Source organism: Phocoena sinus, chromosome 10 (genome assembly GCF_008692025.1).
Source record: "Phocoena sinus isolate mPhoSin1 chromosome 10, mPhoSin1.pri, whole genome shotgun sequence".
NCBI lineage: Eukaryota > Metazoa > Chordata > Mammalia > Artiodactyla > Phocoenidae > Phocoena > Phocoena sinus.
In genome coordinates this window covers 68,805,066-68,828,491 of record NC_045772.1, presented here as the reverse complement: position 1 = coordinate 68,828,491, position 23,426 = coordinate 68,805,066, and the positions used below count along the sequence as shown (strand labels likewise).

The following is a 23,426-nucleotide window of genomic DNA, read 5'->3' as shown; positions in this document are numbered from 1 at the left end:
TCTGATAATGAGTAGGTTTGCAGGGTTAATTCAACCACTTTAAATCTTTTGCATTCTGCAGTCTCCCTTTACATTCAGGACATTGTTGCTAGAGCTGGGAGCTTTTACTTCCTCCCTATTTTGTATGAAGGGTTTATACCACACCAGCTTTTTATAAAAAATTTCAATTAACACTTTTATTTTGAGATAACTGAGTCATGTGCTATTGTAAGAAATACTACAGAGAAATCCCACACACCCATTATCCAGATTCTCCCACTGTTACTTCATAGTTCGGTATCACAGCTAGGATATTGACATTGGCGCAATCCACCAGTCTTATACAGATTTCTCAAGTTTTACTAGTACTTATTTGTATGTGTGTATGTGTGTGTGTTTTTAGTTTTATACCATTTTATCATATATGTATGTTTGTGTATCCATCACCACAGTTAGGATACAGAACAATTCCATCACCACAGGGATCCCTCATTCTGCCTTATACAACCATATTCACCCCCTGACCTTTCCCACACCTTATTTCCTAACCCCTGGCAACCTCTAATCTGTTCTCCAGTTCAAAAATTTTGTCTGTTCAAAATGTAATCTAAATAGATTTGAAAAGTACGTGACCTTTTGGATTGACTTTTTTTTCACTCACCATAATTCTCTGGAAATTCATACAAATTGTTGTATGTGTCAGTAGTTTGCTCTTTTTCATTGCTAAGTACTATTCCATGACACAGATGTATAGCCATGTATTTATCCACCAACTGAAGGATGTCTAGATTGTTTCCAGTTTGGGGCTATTTTTAATAAAACTGACATGAACATTTGTGTACAGATGTTGGTGTTATCATACATTTATTTTTGTGTAGGAAAAATGCCCAAGGGTGCAACTGTTGGACTGTGTTGAAATTGATGTATAGTTTCATAACAAACTGCCAAACTGTTTTCCAGAGTTTCTGTAACATTTCACTTTCCTGGAATATATGGGAGATAGTCTCCCACAATTTCTCCACGCCCTCATCTTCATTTGGTGTTGTTACTGTTTTTCATTTTAGTCACTTAGGTAGGTTTTTGTCTTTATATAATATTAGCCTTTGATGCATGGAACTAGAGCTTCAAGAATACATTGACGTTTCCTTGACAATCTCTTAGGAGTATCTCAGTTCATTTGAAGACTTTTGCACTGCTGTTTGATGACGAGAATATGTTTGTATCAGAAGATGCCAAGATTCCATAACAAAAAGTTAGGATCTCAAAGTAGACCTGAGAAAAAAATCACAAAGAACTCTCTACTTGTCATGATGATGTCAAGTTTGCTATTGTTGTGACTGTTCCATAGAAGTAGGATGGACCCCATCTCAAATTTGTTCAAGTGTTGACAGTGATGATGCCACACTTGCACCAACAGAGTATGGAAAGGTTTATTCCTCCCATAATGAAGGTTCTCAGAGAGCATGGCGGCTCCCAAACAGGGCCAAAAATGGCTTGAAGGAGTCAGAAAAAGAGACTGACATGGGGTTTTTATGGTGGATTTGGGGTGGGTCTGGAGTGAGAATTCCTGCTCGTGGTTTGGACTTCCTGCTGATGCCAAGGGAAGGAGTGCTAGGGTTTTCTCATCAACTTACCCAGATGTGGGGCAAAAGGAGAATAGTGGATGGTGAAGCTTAAAAGTAGTCAGCAGTCAAATATAAAAAAAAAAAAATGGAGTCAGACTTCTTACTATAATTTTGATGACATTGGGAAGAATTTGGGGATATATGGCTGCAGCATGAACAAGGACTTTCCATCAATCTGCTTGGAAGCATAGAAGTAAAATGAACAATTTAAAGAAATACTGGAGCCCTGCTCACCATCTTTTCTTCCTCTCCAGCTTAAGCGCTGACATTTCCTGGTTTGTGACCAATGACTTATTACTCACTGTCATGCTCACGTTATTCATAATGATAAGCAATCTCTCCTCTTGGCCCGGGTATGTGAAGATTCTCTCATTTTGATATTGGCTTTGGCTATTGGTAAATCACTGTGTCCTGAACCATAATTCTTTGGGCAGCTAAAGCCCTCAAAAGTGAAGTTTGCTATTACAAATTAAAGGAACTTTGTTAACTTCCCATCCTGTCCCTGAATGAACACTATAGGGAATTTCAAAACACCTGCCAAAATATGGGTTTGCTTGGTATTGAAAATTTGGCATTAATTGCCTATTCATTCTTCGTAAGTGCCAGTTACTGGCGTATAATTCCATCTAAAGAATTCTGTATAATTAATGTGTACCTGTGATATGCCTCAATGAAATCTAAATAAAAGTGGCATCAATAAAGTCAGGAAAAGAATATTGCAGCTGTGGGGCAGTACATTACTAATAATCTCAATTTACTTTCTTAACTGGACAAGGAACTAAAAACAAACAAAAAACAAATCTTGGTCAGAGTAACAATTATATAAGGACCTTTATCCAAGTGTTTAAAAAGTAATTGTAGAAATCCATGAAAATCATCCATTGCTGATGGCATATTTTGACCTAATTTTCATGAGATGGAAGACACTATTAAATTGGGAAACTATTAGCACTATTATCTTTTTTTTTTTTTTTTTTTGCGGTATGTGGGCCTCTCACTGTTGTGGCCTCTCCCGTTGTGGAGCACAGGCTCCGGACGCGCAGGCCCAGCGGCCATGGCTCACGGGCCCAGCCGCTCCGCGGCATGTTGGATCCTCCTGGACTAGGGCACAAACCCGTGTTCCCTGCATCGGCAGGCAGACTCTCAACCACTGCGCTACCAGGGAAGCCCCTAGCACTATTATCTTTACGAGATGAAAATTATAAATGCTCTTACAGAATACTTATCATTCAATTAACTAAACACTTTTTCAAAATTCACTTATATAATAATATAGGTAGCCAGATAAACTAATTACATTTTTATATTACACATATGCGGAATATGAAGCAAAGCTTTTCTTCAGAATAATCTCTCAGAAAATCTGAAATTACCTTATGTTCAAATACCTACAAAATCTCATATTACGTTTCATTATTTTGTTTTGAATAAAGTTGTATTTGGGGAAGGCATTAATCTAAAACAGCGTTAAATAAAAACTAGCTTTGAATGCTATTTATCACAGATGTAGTAATTATTTTTGATGGTATGGCCTCAAAATTGCCCAAAATACCTGTCATCATGAAAAGGCTTTTAATAATCATTTTAAATAACAATACAGAATTTCCATTTTAAAATAGGACGATTTGGGCAATGAACTAAAAGAGTGTGGAGTATAAGTGTCAGAGATTCTAACTTTATCTTTAACTTTATCTGATTCTAACTAAATCACATCTCTAAATCAGAAGCATGATCTATGATGGAGGGTTGCCAAATGTAGTGACTGTCAAGTATGTTTCATGACAATGCTAAGAGGACATATGGTGACTACAGATCTCAGGCCAAGTTGGCAAAGAACAGTTCTCCAAAGTAGGTGGCCCTCCCTGAAAGGCCTGAAATAATGGGGATGGGGTGTTCTGATTGGGAGTGGGCCCTGTCACCCCTCAACATGAGCCTCTTACAGAATGCTAGTCCAGGGAAAACCTCACATCATTCAGAAGGCAATCCATTCCAAAGGAACCAGTACGAGAATTTTGTCATTAAGAATAAAAGCGGAAGAAAATAACAAGAAAATCCAATAACAGGTGAAGAACCCTCCACCAGAAAAATGATACCACAAGCCAGAGGAAAATTTTGATTAAAATATCCCAGTGAATTAAAAAAAAATTAGTGAAATCATTGTCTTTATAAAATAAGGTTTCAAAGCAAAGATTCAAGAACGCAGAGAGGATGGTGTGAGACAGTAGAAGATGAAACAAGAGATGGTAGGCTCAGGAAAGGAATGCAGAAGAGAAAAATGTAGAGAAATAAAGGTCAAATTGGAATCTCCACAAACATTAGTCAACACACCCAAAATCATAGTAAGGGATATGATATGACTGAGTGAGTGAAATTAAAAGTTAAAAAGAGGTGTAGACATAGAAGATAGAAAAAAAAACCAGAATCTGCATAATTGTGTCTCTAAAAAATAGAACTAAAAAAATGGATAAGTAAAGTAATGGTTAAGTATTCCTAAAAGACTTAATAGAATAAAGAAACATGTGACTCTTTAGACTTAAAGGGCAAATTGTGCCTAGAAAAGTGACAGATAGCAATCAATAAACTTAGCAAAATTATTACACTAAAAAAAAGAGAGAGAGAGAGAGAATACTGTGGGCATCCAAGCAATTAAAAAATCAATTCACGGGGCTTCCCTGGTGGCACAGTGGTTGAGAGTCCGCCTGCCAATGCAGGGGACACGGGTTTATTCCCCGGTCCGGGAAGATCCCACATGCCGCGGAGCGGCTGGGCCCGTGAGCCATGACCGCTGAGCCTGCGCGTCCGGAGCCTGTGCTCCGCAACGGGAGAGGCCATAGCAGTGAGAGGCCCGTGTACCGCGAAAAAAAAAAAAAAAATCAATTCACCTGTAAAGATGGAAAAAAATTTTCTGGTTCCAGTTTTCTGATACTGCTTCTTGGCATCACTCAACAGTGTTAAGAAAGTAAAACAATGCCTTCAATTCTAAGGAAAACAGTTGTGATTCAGTAACTTTATACTCAGCCTAATTACTGGTCACGTGTAAAGAAAATAAACAATTTGGTTGTAGGCTGCATTGTTTTCACAAATCTTCCGGAAGAATGTTATAGAGAAAAGTTCAGGCATTGGAAGTAGTGGAAAAACTCCAGCAGTAGTTCTGAAAAAGATTGTTGAGGCAATTTGAACTAAGGTCAAAAGAAATGCATTCCTTCTGATTATAGACCAGAATATAGAGGTATTCCCAAACCATAACAACATAGAAATGATATATGGTGTAAAAAAGTATAATATTCTGAAGTTCACATCTTTTATAGATGAGGGGAAAAGGTATCATTTAAAGATGATAAATAAAATAGGGACTTAATATATTCAAAGAGTCAAAAAGTTAATAGGAAAAATAATATAATAAGTACAATAGGGTGATGGAGGGGGAGAAGGCAGAGGGAGAAGAAGCAGAAAAATAATTTTGTCAATGCTCATACTAGGGAATAAATAAAATCAACAGAAATAATAAAATACATCTATTAAATGAAGTTTAATTATAAAGATAATAATCAGAAATAATAGAAACCTTTTATATTACAGTAAAATGCACATAAGAATGTAGGATAGAAGATGAAACAAAGAAGAAATATTTAAATAATTTTACAGGTACTGATGTAAATATAATAATGTTCAAGATATATTGTTAAATAGAGAAAAGTTGTAAAAGAGCATTGCAAAATTGTATGTGTACGTTTGTTCATTAATATCCTTAATGTATATGCTCGTGTATTAATGACATAGCACTTATTTCTCTTAAATGATACTCCACTGCATAATGGCTATCTCAAGAGAGGCACTATGTAGCTACTGTTATTGTTATTATGTTATGACCTTGTATCCTAATAAATCAGTATTTTTTATTAATATCACATGCTTAACATAAAACTATATGTAGTACCTACATGTGAGTACCTACATGTACAGTTGGACTACTGACCTCCCTTCCCTTTGATTTTTCACAGCAAATTAATCTGTAATGTATTTTAACATTGTACTGTATCTTTGTCACTTTCTAACGGTTCAATATATGATAGTTTTGTCTTTATGGAAGAGATGAGACTGATTGTCAATCCCTTTGACTCCAAATCCAGTTATTCAACACAGTCACAGGAAGCAGAATGATAGACATCAACAGTAAACATCTATAATTATTATAACACCTGCTAACATGTATTGTGTGCCTATAGATGATGAATAAGAAACTGAGACACAGTGGTTGATTACTTTGCCCCAAATCAAAAAATAGTAAGAGACAAAACTTGGATTAGAAGCCAGGGAGGCTGGCCCCAGAGCTGGTGCACATAACAGTACATTAGAAGTGTGACCCTGCTCACTAACTTCTCTTTCTCCATGGGCGAAAGGCAGGATATAATGACTTATTTTATAAAGTTGCTACAATTCTTAAGAAGAATACATCTAAGAGCTTTGTAATCCATGAAGCTCTCTAGCAAATGCCAGATATTACCGATGCCATTGTATCTTCTTGCTGCCCTTGTTACCACCATGTCATATAGGCTAAACTCACAGAGGAGCGAAGTTTTCACTTAGATTGCTGTAGAGATCACTTGCTTTTATGATCATTTACTGACTTTTAAATCTCAACATGCATGTTCCTGCTCAGATTGTACTATACTCAAACCCCAAGATAAGCTTATATTCTACTGAGAAAGACTGCCAACAAGGCATAAGGGGCGTAATGAAGTTCTGAGTTTTTTGCAAAGACCTAGCAGAGAGGAAAGGAGAAGGGAAGGATTGTGAGACTCAAAGATTTAGACAAATATCTCCCAGCTTAGAAAGAAAGACCAGCAATTTCAAATTCTAATAATCTTCTCTGGAGTGAGGCATCAACAAGTTTCACATTGTATTTATGCTACACAGCAATATTTTTGCATTGTCTTCAGTCCCCCCTTTCCTGCATGTATTCCCACAAAGACTGTCCTTGACCAACACCAGAAATGAATTTGATTACTCTAATGCAGAAGGTAATTGGATTTTTCTTTATTGAATGCATCCCTTTAATGACTGTCTCTGCTCCTGCCAATTTAGCTGCAAGTGACCTGACGTTGATCTGATGATATGACTTAAAGAGTTGGAGCTGGGAGTGAAAAAGACCAGCTGTCTGGCATCAGAAAAAATGTTTTTTGCCTCATCTTGCTATTTTCCTGAGAAAATCCTTTGTCCTTGAATGTCATTTTTCCAAAACATGCTGCTGTGATAATTGGCCATATAGCAGCAGATTGCTTCCTTCTAGAAAATATGATAAGTATTTCCCAGAAATTCAAAGGATCGTGAGAGATTACTACAAACAACTATATGCCAATAAAATGGACAACCTGGAAGAAATGGACACATTCTTAGAAAAGCACAACCTTCGGAGACTGAACCAGGAAGAAATAGAAAATATAAACAGACTAATCACAAACACTGAAATTGAAACTGTGATTAAAAATCTTCCAACAAACAAAAGCCCAGGACCAGATGGCTTCTCAGGCAAATTCTATCAAACATTTAGAAGAGCTAACACCTATCCTTCTCAAACTCTTCCAAAATATAGCAGAGGGAGGAACACTCCCAAACTCATTCTACAAGGACACCATCACCCTGATACCAAAACCAGACAAAGATGACACACACAAAAAAACTACAGGCCAATATCACTGATGAACATAGATGCCAAAAACCTCAACAAAATACTAGCAAACAGAATCCAACAGCACATTAAAAGGATTATACACTGTGATCAAGTGGGGTTTATCCCAGGAATGCAAGGATTCTTCCATATACACAAATTAATCAATGTGATACACCATATTAACAAATTGAAGGAGAAAAACCATATGATCATCTCAGTAGATGCAGAAAAAGCTTTTGACAAAATTTAACACCCATTTATGATAAAAACCCTCCAGAAAGTAAGCATAGAGGCAACTTACCTCAACATAATAAAGGCCATATATGACAAACCCACAGCCAACATTGCTCTCAATGGTGAAAAACTGAAACCATTTCCACTAAGATCAGGAACAAGGCAAGGTTGCCCACTCTCACCACTCTTATTCAACATAGTTTTGGAAGTTTTAGCCACAGCAATCAGAGGAGAAAAAGAAATAAAAAGAATCCAAATAGGAAAAGAAGAAGTAAAACTGTCACTGTTTGCAGATGACATGATACTATACCTAGAGAATCCTAACGATGCTACCAGAAAACTACTAGAGCTAATCAATGAATTTGGTAAAGTAGCAGGATACAAAATTAATGCACAGAAATCTCTTGTATTCCTATACACTAATGATGAAAAATCTGAAAGAGAAATTAAGGCAACACTCCTATTTACCACTGCAACAAAAAGAATAAAATACCTAGGAATAAACCTACCTAAGGAGACAAAAGACCTGTATGCAGAAAACTATAAGACACTGATGAAAGAAATTAAAGATGATACAAACAGATGGAGAGATATGCCATGTTCTTGGATTGGAAGAATCAACATTGTGAAAATGACTGTACTACCCAAAGCATTCTACAGATTCAGTGCAATCCCTATCAAACTACCAATGGCATTTTTCACAGAACTAGAACAAAAAATTTTACAGTTTGTATGGAAACACGAAAGACCCTGAATAGCCAAAGCAATCTTGAGAAAGAAAAATGGAACTGGAGGAATCAGGCTCCCACAGTTGGAGGGAATGGTGAAAACATCACAGTGGTGATGTGACTTTACCCAAGACGGGCAGGATTTGTGCACCTGAGAAAAAGAGGTGGAACATTTTTGGAACAATACTGGATAATTAGAATAATATGCCATAAAAAGGGTTCATGTCTTATATCTCACACATCATTGAAGGGAAAAAGGGAGAGAAAGGAAGGTAATATTTTGACTAGTGATATAGGTAAAAATCTAGACACATCAGGAAATGTTTGAATTTTGGAGTTTCTGATTTAGACAAACTTAAAAAGAATATGACATTTTATTTATTATGTTTTTGTTTCTATGGAGAAGTTAATAGTATCTTAAAGATGCCTCCTTGGATAAGGTAATCTTGATGTTTTTTTAAAAAATATCACTATTTGATACGTTGAACAGCCTTAAATATGCTCATTCATTATGTGAAGTCAAATGAACTGTTAAAACTTTTAACTAAAGCATATTCTTCTAATTTTCATCTCTGCATATATTCTAATGTTAAAATACATACATGTTTTATTCTTTACAAAATGTGAATTATATACATATTTAAACCTGAATGGAAGATTTCTGAAAGTGCTAAATAAGTTTCTTTCATTGCTTCAGGTCACTGATATGATGCTTCAGGACAAGCCCTATCCTGATTGGGGAAAATCTGCAAGAGCTTTCTGGAAGAAAGGAAATGTTAGGATTATTTTATTCTGGTAAGAGATTGTTTCATTTATTGGCATATGTCTTGCCTCATTCACAAGGACTTGGGGTAGATTTCGTTTTCTTTAGATATATAAAATTCTATCTAGAGAGGCACTTCTAGTGGACACTGTGCTCCATTAAAATGATGAAAACCATTATCCTATTTATCAATTAATTTCTGCTTACACATTTTTGCATATACACATTTACAAGAGATACATTTACTAATATAGTAAAGCGAATAAGATTTTACCAGAGGTAAGTAGGTTTTTGAGTCAGCAAAAATAAGCTATAAGTTTCATCAATGGAATCGGGTATAAAAATGTCCCCAGTGAGTACTGAATTTCCAGTGTATTTGACAGGATATAATTTTGCTTTGAAGAAATCATACAGTGAAGGAACCTCTTTACAGACCACATCTGGCTCTTTGGCACTTCTTTTTGTACCAATAATTTCCTTTAGCTCTCCAGCCCAATCATTGCAATTAAAAAACAATCCATGTCTTATGGAACTTTGTCTTTTGTGGAGTCAACATTATTTATGTATATCTGAAGAAGCTTAGACAGAAATGGTAGGAATATAGAGACAGCAAGAAGGGCACTTCCACCAGGCCGTGTGACAGTGATTCAACCCGATGTATGAAAAGTTATCTACATTAACACCCAGAAGCCTTTTAATTGATGATGACTTGTGCTTCCTAAATTGCATTCTGTTCACCTGCCTTTCAAAATGAAAAAAAAAAAAAGTCTGTTTATTCTTGGATCTAACTCTGAGGGTTGATTTTTTTTCATGTACAAGCTACAAAAGTCATGGTCACTAAGTACTTGGGGGAAAATATACACTCTAAGCTATCTTTGTGCTTTAGCACTATTACTAAATGTTGCTTCAGATGTATGGCATTTTGAACTCAATTAACAGCAAGTAAACAAAAAGTAGATTTTTCAATAACGTTGTAAAAATGAATATGATTTTGTAGATGTTTATTCACAACTTGCCTCAGAGTCAAGTGTGGCCTATTTTATGGCACATTTACTTCATATTGTTTCCTGTTTGTAAGTTCCCCATGTAGCTTGACTAAATAATATGTAATATTATAATTTTAGCAAGTATTCATTGAAGATATGTTTTGCTCCAGGCACTATGCTAAGAACTTACTCATTTAATCCTGATAACCCTGTAAGTAAGTGCTATATTATAAGCATAGGTCTCTGAATTCAGGGCCCCAGTTACTAAGCATTATATTAGACTGTCTCTAGAAAAACAAAGGATACATCGGTGTGCAAATTCCAAATGATTATCCTTAATCCTTGTTTAGATAATGGTGCTAAACAAGAACGTGAGATTCTGGGAAATCATTCTACCCTATAGAATTGTGTACAGGGGTTTTAAGAACCATAATTTAATAGGAGATAAACTCTAATATTAAAAGTCTTTATGAACTATCTCTCTTTTAAAATATCTACTTACTATGTTTACAGATATTTTGTATCATTTAATGTATCTTCGAAGGCAGCCCATTGATTATTGTTCAATGTGGCCAGTTACCAAGGTCACACGTATATCATTTGCAAAGATGAGCCATGCATATCTGAATGCCTCTATTATTGTTGTCATTAGCTACTCTTAGTTGCAATTGTTGTTTCAGAGGAGAGGAATCCATACTAGATTTCTCCTTAATCATCTTAGTACATTTTCCTTGAACGTTATTACTCAAATCTATGTATTACCAATCTCTGTTTATACAAGTGTGTTTATTTTTGACATATGTGATAACACAGTCCCAATGGATAATCTAAAGCGTATTTTGAATGTTGTAAACTAATTTGATTAGTCACTGACAAATAGATAATATTCTTAAATGGAGAGCAAACTAAAATTCACACTTATTCTTGTAGTCATTGTTTCTGTAAAATTATTGATTATTAGGTAATATATTTGAGAGATGATTTTTATTGTTATGTTTCAGAAGTAATATTTCAAATCATGGAGAGCATAAAACAACTGGAGGAAAATTTAAATGCCGCTTTGAATATATTTTTTCCTATTTTATCCATTACATACCATTAGATTATCTTGACAACAGTATTCATAGTTTTAAAAAAGAAAAATCTGATGCAAAATATTGAACATGGAAATTATGTGGGAAGCAAAAAATCTCCCTTTTTGTTCATACTTTTCAGATAAAAGGGATTTAGCAAGTGTAAAGGACATTTGTTTTTTTAGCTCTAGGAGATAAAAATACAGAAATCATTGGCAAGGTTTTAAATGAAATAAAAGATAGTATTTACATACTATGTGTCACCCACTCAAAAAGAGGTATTTTCTTTTGGTTTTACCCTAGTTAAGGAGAGACATATTCATGTAATAAATCTGTGGTGAAGAAATTTTGCAAAGGAAAGCTTTTATACATTGCAGTGTGATTATGAGTTTAAACAGTACAACATGCAATTTTGTTGTAGTAAACTTACCTTTACCTAAGTGTAGCTGCTTTAACTCACAAATGCCTGTCAGAAACTATTTCATTTCATTTACAACTGTGTGGCTAAGTTCTTTCTGATTCTTAGTGATAGATGTCTCTACATTGGAAAGGATGGTTCCTATTTCTTTCTGTAATTGTGCAAAGATGAGTCTGCTATAACACATGGGCCTTTATGCCTGGGAGGAGACTAAATTGTGGTTGATTTGAAAATACTAAATGGGAAAGGGCAGACTATTTTTAGAACTTCCCTTCCAAAGCCCCATTCCCAGCCCTTTTGTTAATTAAAAAGAATAAAAATTTAAATCAAAATCCTAGGTTAATGCCATATAGTGTTCTATTTTCCAAAGGGGCTACCAATACCCATTTTCACTCACCTGTGTCTGAAGTAAATGTATACATAAACGTAGACATAAAAAAAATAAGTAGTATGATATTTATATTAGCTTCTATCTCCCCACTTTATTTACTCTCTAGAGACACAATTTATATGCTTTTGAGGGGAAGCATCTTGGGATATTTCCCAAAGGCTCAACTTTTTAAAAAATAAGGAAGACACTCTTCTGTGATTAGTCGGGGAATTGGTGGAGGAAGGAGTTGGGAGAGCTCGTGGTCATTAGGGCTTCCTGGATAATTCAATTCCTTGCCTTGGAGACACACGAGAGGTTTGTACCTTTCTGCCCCCCCTGATCACATGACTTGCTTAGACCAATTAAAATGTGAGTGAAAGAGGCTTGTGTCACCTCTAGGTAGAAGCATTTAATTGCCAGCGAGAAGCACTGAAAGGGGCTCCTTTCTAGGTAGCCGTTGTGGAAGTTTGTGTCTAGCTGGAGCACTTGTCATTCAGGTTCCCTGAATGACCTGGATAAGCCCAGCATCCTTTACAACACATGTAGTGTGAGCGAGGAATATACCTCTGCAAATGGTAAGCCATTGAGATTGGGGGATTATTTGATACTGCAACATAAATCAGCCTATCCTGATGTATCCAGTCACTGATCCCTGGAAATGGAGTGCTGTCACAGCAGAAAGCAGAAATTTTAGTCTTGAGGGCTGGACAGCAAATGGCAAGAAAACTAATGAAGGCTGGAAAGATAGTAATACAGGTATTATAGTGGCAAAGCATTTGGTAAAAACTGTGGTCTGTGATTACTTAGATGCCTGGAAATTGGAAAACATAGCGCATTGCTGTGTGCATCTGTGTACAACTGTCCACTTCAATTCCACTCTGTTGCACAGAGAAAATTATGTGGGTTTTTTTGATGATTAGTATATTTATATTTTTAAAAAGTACTTTATCTAGTGCTCTCATGGTTTGGTGGGCATCTTTTGATCATGATTAACTTTATTCTTGACTGAGAAACAAATGAGATGCTGCTGGTTTTCCTGCTTTGAGTTTCATGGTTATTATTCAAGTCTAACAAGGTTGTTTAACTTTGACCATTCAAGAGCTAATCAAGAAACAATTATTGTCTTTTTTTTTAATGGGGAAACTTCTTTATTTTTTTTTATTTTTATTTTTTTAACATCTTTATTGGAGTATAATTGCTTTACAATGGTGTGTTAGTTTCTGCTTTAGAACAAAGTGAACCAGCTATACATATATATATATATATCCCCATATCTCTTCCCTCTCGCATCTCCCTCCCTCCCACACTCCCTATCCTACCCCTCTAGGTGGTCACAAAGCACCGAGCTGATCTCCCTGTGCTCTGCAGCTGCTTCCCACTAGCTACCTATTTTACATTTGGTGGTGCATATATGTCCATGCCACTCTCTCGCTTTGTCCCAGCTTACCCTTCCCCCTCCCTGTGTCCTCAAGTACATTCTCTAGTAGGTCTGAGTCTTTATTCCCATCCTTCCCCTAGGTTCTTCATTACCATTTTTTTTTTTTAGATTCCATATATATGCGTTAGCATATGGTGTTTGTTTTTCTCTTTCTGACTTCACTCTGTATGACAGACTCTAAGTCCATCCACCTCACTACAAATAACTCAATTTTGTTTCTTTTTATTGCTGAGTAATATTCCATTGTATATATGTGCCACATCTTCTTTATCCATTCATCTGTTGATGGACACTTAGGTTGCTTCCATGTCCTGGCTATTGTAAATAGAGCTGCAATGAACATTGTGGTACATGACTCTTTTTGAATTATGGTTTTCTCAGGGTATATGCCCAGTAGTGGGATTGCTGGGTCGTATGTTAGTTCTCTTTGTAGTTTTTTAGGGAACCTCCATACTGTTCTCCATAGTGGCTATATCAATTTACATTCCCACCAACAGTGCAAGAGGGTTCCCTTTTCTCCACACCCTGTCCAGCATTTATTGTTTGTAGATTTTTTGATGATGGCCATTCTGACTGGTGTGAAGTGATATCTCATTGTAGTTTTGATTTGCATTTCTCTAATGATTAATGATGTTGAGCATTCTTTCATGTGTTTGTTGACAATCTGTATATCTTCTTTGGAGAAATGTCTGTTTATATCTTCTGCCCATGTTTGGATTGGGTTGGTTTTTTTTTTTGATATTGAGCTGCATGAGCTGCTTGTAAATTTTGGAGATTAATCCTTTGTCAGTTGCTCCATTTGCAAATATTTTCTCCCATTCTGAGGGCTTTCTTTTCAGCTTGTTTATGGTTTCCTTTGCTGTGCAAAAGCTTTTAAGTTTCATTGGGTCCCATTTGTTTATTTTTATTTCCATTTCTCTGGGAGGTGGGTCAAAAAGGATCTTGCTGTGATTTATGTCATAGAGTGTTCTGCCTATATTTTCCTCTAAGAGTTTTATAGTGTCTGGCCTTACATTTAGGTCTGTAATCCATTTTGAGCTTATTTTTGTGTATGGTGTTAGGGAGTGTTCTAATTTTATTGTTTTCCATGTAGCTATCCAGTTTTCCCAGCACCACTTATTGAAGAGGCTGTCTTTTCTCCATTGTATATTCTTGCCTCCTTTATCAAAAGTAAGGTGACCCTATGTGCGTGGGTTTATCTCTGGGCCTTCTATTCTGTTCCATTGATCTATATTTCTGTTTTTGTGCCAGTACCATACTGTCTTGATTACCGTAGCTTTGTAGTATAGTCTGAGCTCAGGGAGACTGATTCCTCCAGCTCCATTTTTCTTTCTCAAGATTGCTTTGGCTATTCGGGGTCTTTTGTGTTTCCGTACAAATTGTGAAATTTTTTGTTCTAGTTCTGTGAAAAATGCCATTGGTAGTTTGATAAGGATTGCATTGAATCTGTAGATTGCTTTGGGTAGTATAGTCATTTTCACAATGTTGATTCTTCCAATCCAAGATTGTGGTATATCTCTCCAACTGTTTGTATCATCTTTAATTTCTTTCATCAGTGTCTTATAGTTTTCTGCATACAGGTCTTTTGTTTCCTTAGGTAGATTTGTTCCTAGGTATTTGACTCTTTTTGTTGCAATGGTAAATGGGTGTGTTTCCTTAATTTCACTTTAAGAAACAATTATTGTCTTAACATACATGTGTGGAAGAGTAGCATGATAATAATAATAATAAATGGAATAAACTAATAAAAACGACCTGAGAATCAGGGGAAATGTCAGTTAGAAGCGTTTTAGTAATAGCTCTACTAATATCCAACTGTGTGACCTGTATGACTACTTTGAGTTTCCATTTTCTTTTCTGTAAAAGGGATGTTTTGTTATTTTTTGTGGTCCTTTTCAGCTCTACAATGTTATTTTCTACTGTAAGATTAAGGTGTGGGAGAGTGAGTAATTCTGTCTGCTTTTCTCCAGAGGCCAGAATATGGACTGCTATAGTCTGAATGCTTGTATCCCTCCAAAATTCCTGTGTTGAAATCCTCATGCCCTATGTGATGGTATTAGGCAGTAGGGCCTTTAGAAAGTGCTTAAGTCATGATGGTGGAGCCCTCAGAAATGGGATAAGTGAGTTTATAAAAAAGCCCTCACAGAGACCTCTAGCCCTTTCCACCATGTGAGGACACAGAGAGAAGGTGCCAGCTATGAATTAGGAAGGAGGCGCTTACCAAACATAACCATGCTTGTGCCTTTATCTTGGACTTCCAGCCTCCAGAATTGTGAGAAATAAATATCTGTTGTATATAAGCCACCAAGTGTGTGATACTTTGTCATAAAAGCCCAAATGGACTAAGATATGAGTCAATGAGTGTTAAGTCACATGGAAGCAGCTTTGGATACACGTATGAAAGAATTCCCTAATAATGAGAGCGTCTGAGTGCTGAATGAGCCTGCCTGATGAACTGCTGAAATCCCCATCAGTGGAAGTATTCCTGCCAAGGCTACATAATCTTTCAGGGATGCTATACAGGATTTTCACAATGAATGAGAAAAAAGTAAATCACTTTAAATTTTCATCAAACTTGAAGGTTCTCTGACTCGACATTTTTAACTAGAAAAGTACTACATATTGATTTTTAATAGAGAGGATGCTAATTATATTTTAATATGCTCTATAATGCCATCATCATTATGAACAGAATTTTTACATTAGACAATGATTCATGAAAGTTTCCAGGGGCAACTAGATTATGCACAGCATTTTGCCTCACTTCCCAAATAATAAATTAGCCCATATCTTCTCTCTGGATGGATTTTGCCTTCAGCCTTCCTTCTATCTCAACATGTCTCTTTAATTAAAAGCTGCCTCTGTGAGGAAAAGCAGAACATTTTTAGCCCAAAGCATGTAACTGTACCAACTGAATCAGTCACCTTAACTTTAAACATTGCACTAAGTTAACAAGCTCCATTTAAATCTGGCTACTTCTCAGCAGAAGAATCCAAGGATATGCTTCACTTGGTTTTCTTGCTAGATGTTTCCCACTTCTGGCTAAAAAGATGATTGATGTTGCATTACTGTTTTGTTGAATTAATGTGTTGTCATATTATTTAGAGATTTTCATTTAAAAAGTAAATTCTGTATTTATACCTGAGGGATTTAACTCTCAGGTGTATATTTATGCCTGGGCATTAACACAATCCCATGCCCTTCGAGACTTAATTTTGCTGAATCAAGAGCAAGTCTTGTTTGCATTTAACTTATTTAAGTAAATGCTTAAGCTCTGAGTACAATATGAAGTAGTGGTTAGAAGCAGACTCTGAAGCCAGTTGCCTGACTTTCGGTCCTGGTTTTACTACTTACTATTGTGTTAGTTGTTTTAACTGGTATTATGACATGTTATGACTGGTATTATGAGCACCAGGTGCTCTCCATGTTGCTGAGAATACAACTTTGAGAGAGAAAATAAGGACTCTGACAGCACAATTTTCTATCCAGTGAGAAATGTGGGGGCAGGAGGTAATACCCACCAAGGTGTAGGTTCAAGGTGAGCTCTCGGGATGGTTTTGCTAGGGCTGAAGTGTCATCTCAGGATAAGTAGGGGCCAGAAACATGGTGATTGGTTAGGTATGTCGAGTGAGGCAGAGGGAGAAGTTTAGGGTATCGTTGAGTAGTTAGGCTTGAGCAGCTGAACAGGAGCTTATGTTACTCACTGAGACAGGAGATCCTGGTGGAGAACTGAGTCTTAAATGGAGGCATAATGAATCCAGGCTTGAGCATGCTGAACCTGATGTACTAATCGAGATACCTAGTAAGCAGGTCCTTTTATGGGATCTGCAGCTGAGGAGTGAGGGAGTGAGGTCTGAGACAGAAATATAACTAATATTTATTTCTTGGTTTACATTTTTATACTTTTGTAGATGTCATTATCTACATGTATGGGGTGTTTGAGTGGGTGTACAGTGAAAATAAAAGATCTACTAGAGTAAACCTACGGAGCTCTTTTATTTGGGAGCAGGCAGAAGAGGCATCTGGAGAGAAGAAGACAGAGAAAGAGGGGACAAAAAGAATGAAAAGTCCGAAAAGGGTGTGTCATAGATGCCAAGAGAAGAGAGAATATCAAGAGATATAACAATGTCAATAGTCAAATGCTAGCAATATATCAAATAATATCAAAATGCAAAGTGTCTATGGGATTTCACTCTAAGAGGACCATCAGTGATGAGCTTGGCAAGAATGTTTTTCTAGAATGCTGCTGATAGATGCTAGACTTGTACCAGGTCAACCCACGATTAGGACAGGAGGAAATAGGAACAGGGAGGATATTCAGAAGGTGAGAGAGAAGGCTGGAGGGATATCTATATGTAAACATGAATAATCCCCAGGAAAATTTTAAATGTATTTACTGATTTGGCTATTAATTGATTTGTCTTGTCCAGAGCATATTCATTTTTCTCCCAAGAGATAGAGGTCATTTCGAATTACTTGTTGCCCAGGTACTGAATAAAAGGCTCTTAAATTAAATTCTGTGGTGAAATTTCACTCTTTGTTATTCTCATTTTTTAGTAGAAAGATAGAGAATAAATAGTTCATAGGGTTTTAAATTTAAAAACCTTTAAAAATTTAAAGAAATGCATTAAAATCAAAATGGTGGCTAAGTTCTCTACATATTTATGCTCAGATCATATTACTTGAGAGCAGGATAGCATCTCACTTATCGTGTCCCTAGGACTTAACATGGTGCCTGGCACACAGTAAGCATTAAATACACTCTTGCTGAATTAACTACTTTGGTGAGGACTTTCAAATATATAATACTCTAGGACAATTTTGAAAATTTCTTTAGATAGAGGACTTCACTGAAGACGATAAAAGGATGATTAAAAGTATTTTGACTTTGTGATTAACTGATGCTTTATAAGAAGATATATAATCCTTATGAATTTTTTTCTGAAAAATTTTTAGAAATATTTATTTTCAGTATTTTAAAAAAATCGTCTTGGTTGCAAATTATGTGCTTTACCTACAACTAGAAGGTGCATTTAAAAATCGTGGGATATGTTTCTACAGTGATGCAATGTCAGCCCCACACTGACCGTGAGGGTCTTTAACTTAGGATCTTTTCCTCATCTCTTAAAGGTGAGTAAGGTTTAAGGAAAAAGGATTAATTAAAGTGTTACATTAGTTACTAGTAACCTCCCTATTATAGGCCTTCATTCTAATAGCTAAAGTCTGGAATAGCAACTCTGAGTCCAAGAACAATCCTCCAATTTATGAATCTTTGAAAGAAAATGCCCTTTAATAAAGGCTTGGAAATACTGCATAGTTTTTTCTGTATAACAGCTGTTGGTAGAACATAGTTATTCCTCTTCAGTCTTAAATTTATTGGTTGAATGGAATACTCCCCTGAGCTGGGAGACCTAAGTCATACTTATTAAATTTCTAAAGTATAGGTCATGTTTTCAAAGGTCTCTGAGTTCGTATATAATAGTATAAATGCACAAAATTAAAATAGAAACAATAAATTCTAGAAGAATAGAAAGCAACAGTTAACCAAATTTAATGACTCGATCCATTTCAGCAGTGTGGGAAACCCTGCCTGTCTTTTCCTTCTTTGTCATGAGTGTGTGCCCCCTGTCGCACCATCTCTAATAGACGAAAAATGCAAATCTTTCATATTAACAAAACTCCAAGTATTTCTATGACTCCACCTGTTAGAAAGACCAGATATTATTTTCACTTTTGCTATTTCCCCACATCTCCCAGTAACCATTGGTAGAATTCTTTGAGGTATTTATCTTCATCCTGAAAATATTTACAAAGTGGCCACAATACAAATGTCTTAGAGTAAAATGTCTTTGCTAGCATAAAAATCCTCCTTAAAAACATGTTTGTTTTTATGTGCTTTGGTCAAACCTGCCTATTAGGATTAAGGTTTCCTATTCAGGAGACAATTATCATATCAGAAGAGCTGTCATTCTTTATTTAAATCCCTCCCATCAGCTTTTTGTAGATTGAATGGGCCGAGAAAAACATCTCAGTGTCACCAAGGTACAGCTGGTTGTTTAGTGCCCATGATTCACTATGGTTCACATCCAATGCTGAGATCTGCAAGCCACCAATTCAGTTTTTTGGTGCATTAGTCACTGTTGGAAACTCACAACTGATCGATTTTCAAACCAGAATTGCTGGTAACTAATACTCCGATGTTCTCTGCAAGGCAACTCTTTTACCATTATCAACTGGAAGTGAATCATTGTTTATTTCATGAACCACTGATCAAAATTAAGGGAGATGAAGAGTGCAGGCAGGGTTCATCCAAAACAAGCTGAGGCCTCTGACAGTCCCCATCAATGTGCAGTTTCTTTCTGGTACCAGACTGCTGCTATCACCCAGATCTAATATGAATTCACCCCATTAGCTCTGGTCCCAAAATGCCAGCTCTTGTTTTCAGAGTATCCTATTCATACATTCCCCCCACCCCTACCGGCCAGAGCTCCCTGTGCCTTCTCTCTTTAGAAGAAGGGATGGAGGCATTAACCATATTAAAGGCTGAAATGCTTTGATGTTTGCTGTTGCACCTAGGAAGCTTTCTGATGAACTAGAGGTAGAATGTATAGGCAGGTGTCCAATCAGATGAGGCACTCTGAGTTTGTCCTCACATATATATTTATTAGCCTAAAGGTTAAATATAGTCTGATTATAATGGCAGGGCATATAAGTAACCCACATTCTGGAAACCAAACAAGAACCAATGTCTCCATACGTAAGCTGGACGAAGCGTTGCTATTGAGTGAAAAACAAAAGTTCAAACTTGTCTCATACATTCATTCAATCATTCATATTTGTTGACTGTGTTAGGTATTCTACTGGGAATGCAACAGTGAATAGGAAACATACCTAGTTCTTGCCCTCATGTAAGACTTACTGTATATCTTACCAACTAGCTTGCTGGTAGGATAGAAAAAAAAGAAATAATTTTTAAAAATTATAAATAACAGTAAATTCTAGGAAGGAAACAAATGTCAGGGACTGTACCCCTTTCCAGTTCTCTCCCTCTTCAGGTCACATTTCTTGAAAGACTTGCCCACACTCACTCTCCACCTTGTTATTTGCCAATTACACTGTCATCTCTTCTCTTCTACTCCATGGTGGTTTCTTGCCATCAGTTCTCCTGAATTTCAGCTTGTGTCACACTTCCACTGCACAAACCAGCACTGTTTTGGAGGTTAATCAAGCGTTGGTGACTTTGGTGGGCCATCTTTTATTTAAAGTGGGCAGGTATGGAAAGACATAATTGAAAAGTAATACTTTGACTTTTTTTTCCATCATTTTCAAAACTCAGCTTTATTGAGATATAATTTACATAAAATAAAATTTTATTTACAAAATTTTAAGTGTACATGGGAGTTTGGGATTAGCATAACATTGTGCTAATTGACACAACATTGTAAATCAACTATACTTAAATTAAAAAAAAAATAACACATGGAGAGAGACTTCCCTGGTGGCGCAGTGGCCAAGAATCTGCCTGCCAATGCAGGGGACACGGGTTCGATCCCTGGTCCGGGAAGATCCCACATGCCGCGAAGCAACTAAGCCTGTGCTCCACAACTACTAAGCCTGTGCTTCAGAGCCCAGGAGCCACAACTACTGAAGCCCATGCGCCACAACTACTGAAGCCCGCACACCTAAAGCCCGTGCTCTGCAACAACAGAAGCCACCGCAATGAGAAGCCCACGCACCACAACGAAGAGCAACCCCCGCTTACCACAACGAAGACCCAACACAGCCAAAAGCAAAATGTAAACAAATAAATAATATCCTGTGATAAACCACAATGGAAAAGAACAGGAAATATAATGCATATTTATGTAAAACCAAATCATCCCTGCACAGCAGAAACCAACACAACACTGCATATCAGCTATACCTCAATAAAATAAATTTTTTAAAAGTGGTATACCTGATGAAAGGCAAGTACAGTAAGCCATGGGCATAGCAGGTGGACTTAACCCAATCTTGGGAATCAGAAAGTTGTTCAAGCATTCCAGGAAAGGAAAGAACGTGTGCCAAGCTCTGAGGGGGCAAGCAGGGTGACCTTGATGAAACAAGTGAAGTCTGATAAGGCTAGAGCCTCATAAGCAGCACAGGGGACCAAGCTCATTACAGTAGGGGCGGGCCTGGGACTTTGTGTTTTTGCCAAGTTCTCCAAGCTCTCCTGACGCCCTGAGAACCACGGCCTTAGAAGAGTACTGCATGAGGCTCCGTTTCCCACACCAGGCCTCACCGGATGGAACTTGCCTCCTAACGGATCTTGCGTCAAGTCTCCACATTGTGCAATTCTCTATCACTTCTTCAATTTTTTTGCAGACTGTGGGTTTTTTTTTTCATTATTATATGCCTTCATTTATTATTATTGTTTTTTAAATTGATGTATAGTTGACTTACGATGCTGTGCCAGCCTCAGGTGCTCAGCAAAGTGATTCAGTTATACATATACATATATATATATACATATACATATACATACATGCATGCATACATATATACATATATATACATATACACACATATATACATATATATACATACATATACATATATATACACATATATATATATATATATACATATATATTCTTTTTCATGCTCTTTTCCATCATGATCCATCACACGACATAGAACACAGCTCCCCATGCCATCCAGCAGGACCCCATTATCTGCTTTATATATAGTAGTTTTATGCCTGTATTTTAAAAATCAGCTTTCTTCAGGTGCAATTTATATACAACAAATTTTACCAGTTTTAAGTAAGAAATTTCAATGAATTTTGACAATTGTATACAGTTTTAAAACCACCATCACCCAAAAAAGTTATTTTGTGCCCTTTGCAGTCAGTCCTCTTCCCCATTCCCAGCCCTGGGCAACCACTAATCAGTTTTCTGAAAGAATAGTTTTGCCTTTTCTATAATTTCATATAAATGAAATTATACAGTATGTGGTCTTCCATGTCTAAGTTCTTTCATTTATATAATGCTTTTGAGATTCATCATTTTGATGTGCATATCAGTAGTTCATTCCATTTAGTTGCTAATTCATATTCCATTGTGTGGATGACCATGGTTGTTCACCAGTGGATGGACGTGTGGGTTGTTTCCAGTGTTTGTCTATTACAGATAAAAATTCTATTAAAAAAATAGTATGAGTTTTTGTAGGAATGTGTTTTCATTTGTCTTCAGTAAAGACCCAGGAGAGAGATCGCTGGGCCACATGGTAAATGCATGTTTAACTTTGTAAGAAACGGCCCAACTCCTTTCCAAAGTGGTCATTTTGTGTCCCACCTAAAGTGTGTGAGCGTTCCAGTTCCTCCACGTCCATGTCAACTCTTGGTCTGTCAGTCATTTTTTTTTTTTCTGCGGTACATGGGCCTCTCCCGTTGCAGAGCACAGGCTCCGGACGCGCAGGCTCAGCGGCCATGGCTCACAGGCCCAGCCGCTCCGCGACATGTGGGATCTTCCCGGACCGGGGCACGAACCCGTGTCCCCTGCATCGGCAGGCGAACTCTCAACCACTGCGCCACCAGGGAAGCCCTGTCAGTCATTTTCTTAAAAATTTTTATTGAATTATAGTTGATTTACAGTGTTTTGCTGTTTCAAGTGCACAGTAAAGTGATTCAGTTATACTTTTTCAGATTCTTTTCCATTATAAGTTATTACAAGATGTTGAATGTAGTTCCCTGTGCTACACAGCACGTCCCTCCCTGTTGGTTATCCCTTCCACATACAGTAGTGTGTGTATGTTAATCCCAAACTCCCAATCCATCCCTCCCCACCCTCGCTATCCCCACGGGTAACCATAAGTTTGTTCTCTATGTCTGTGAGTCTGTTTCTGTTTTGTGGATAAGTTCATTTGTTTCATATTTTCGATTCCACATATAAGTGATATCATATGATATTTGTCTTTCTCTGACATCAGTCTTTTTAATTTTACCTGTTTCAGATTGTATTTTAATAAAATCACTCTCCCTGCAGGAAGGAAAATGAGTTTGAAGGGACAAAAGACCCACTGGGTGGCTCTTGCGGGAGCCTAGGTGGGAGGCTCTGAGAGAATTAGAAAACCTACGGTCTACTTTCTCATCAGCAGACAG

The 23,426-nt window shown here is 36.8% G+C and overlaps 1 protein-coding gene across 3 annotated transcripts in view; it reads left to right on the top strand.

Annotated features, from left to right (window-relative positions):
* Positions 1-23,426, top strand: part of TMEM117 (transmembrane protein 117) — a 566,206-nt gene that overhangs the window by 333,349 nt on the left and 209,431 nt on the right. For all 3 annotated transcript variants that reach the window (XM_032647238.1, XM_032647239.1, XM_032647240.1), the window contains one exon: positions 8,935-9,032. In XM_032647238.1, coding sequence (XP_032503129.1) covers positions 8,935-9,032 — 98 coding nt within the window. The remainder of the gene's footprint in view (positions 1-8,934; positions 9,033-23,426) is intronic.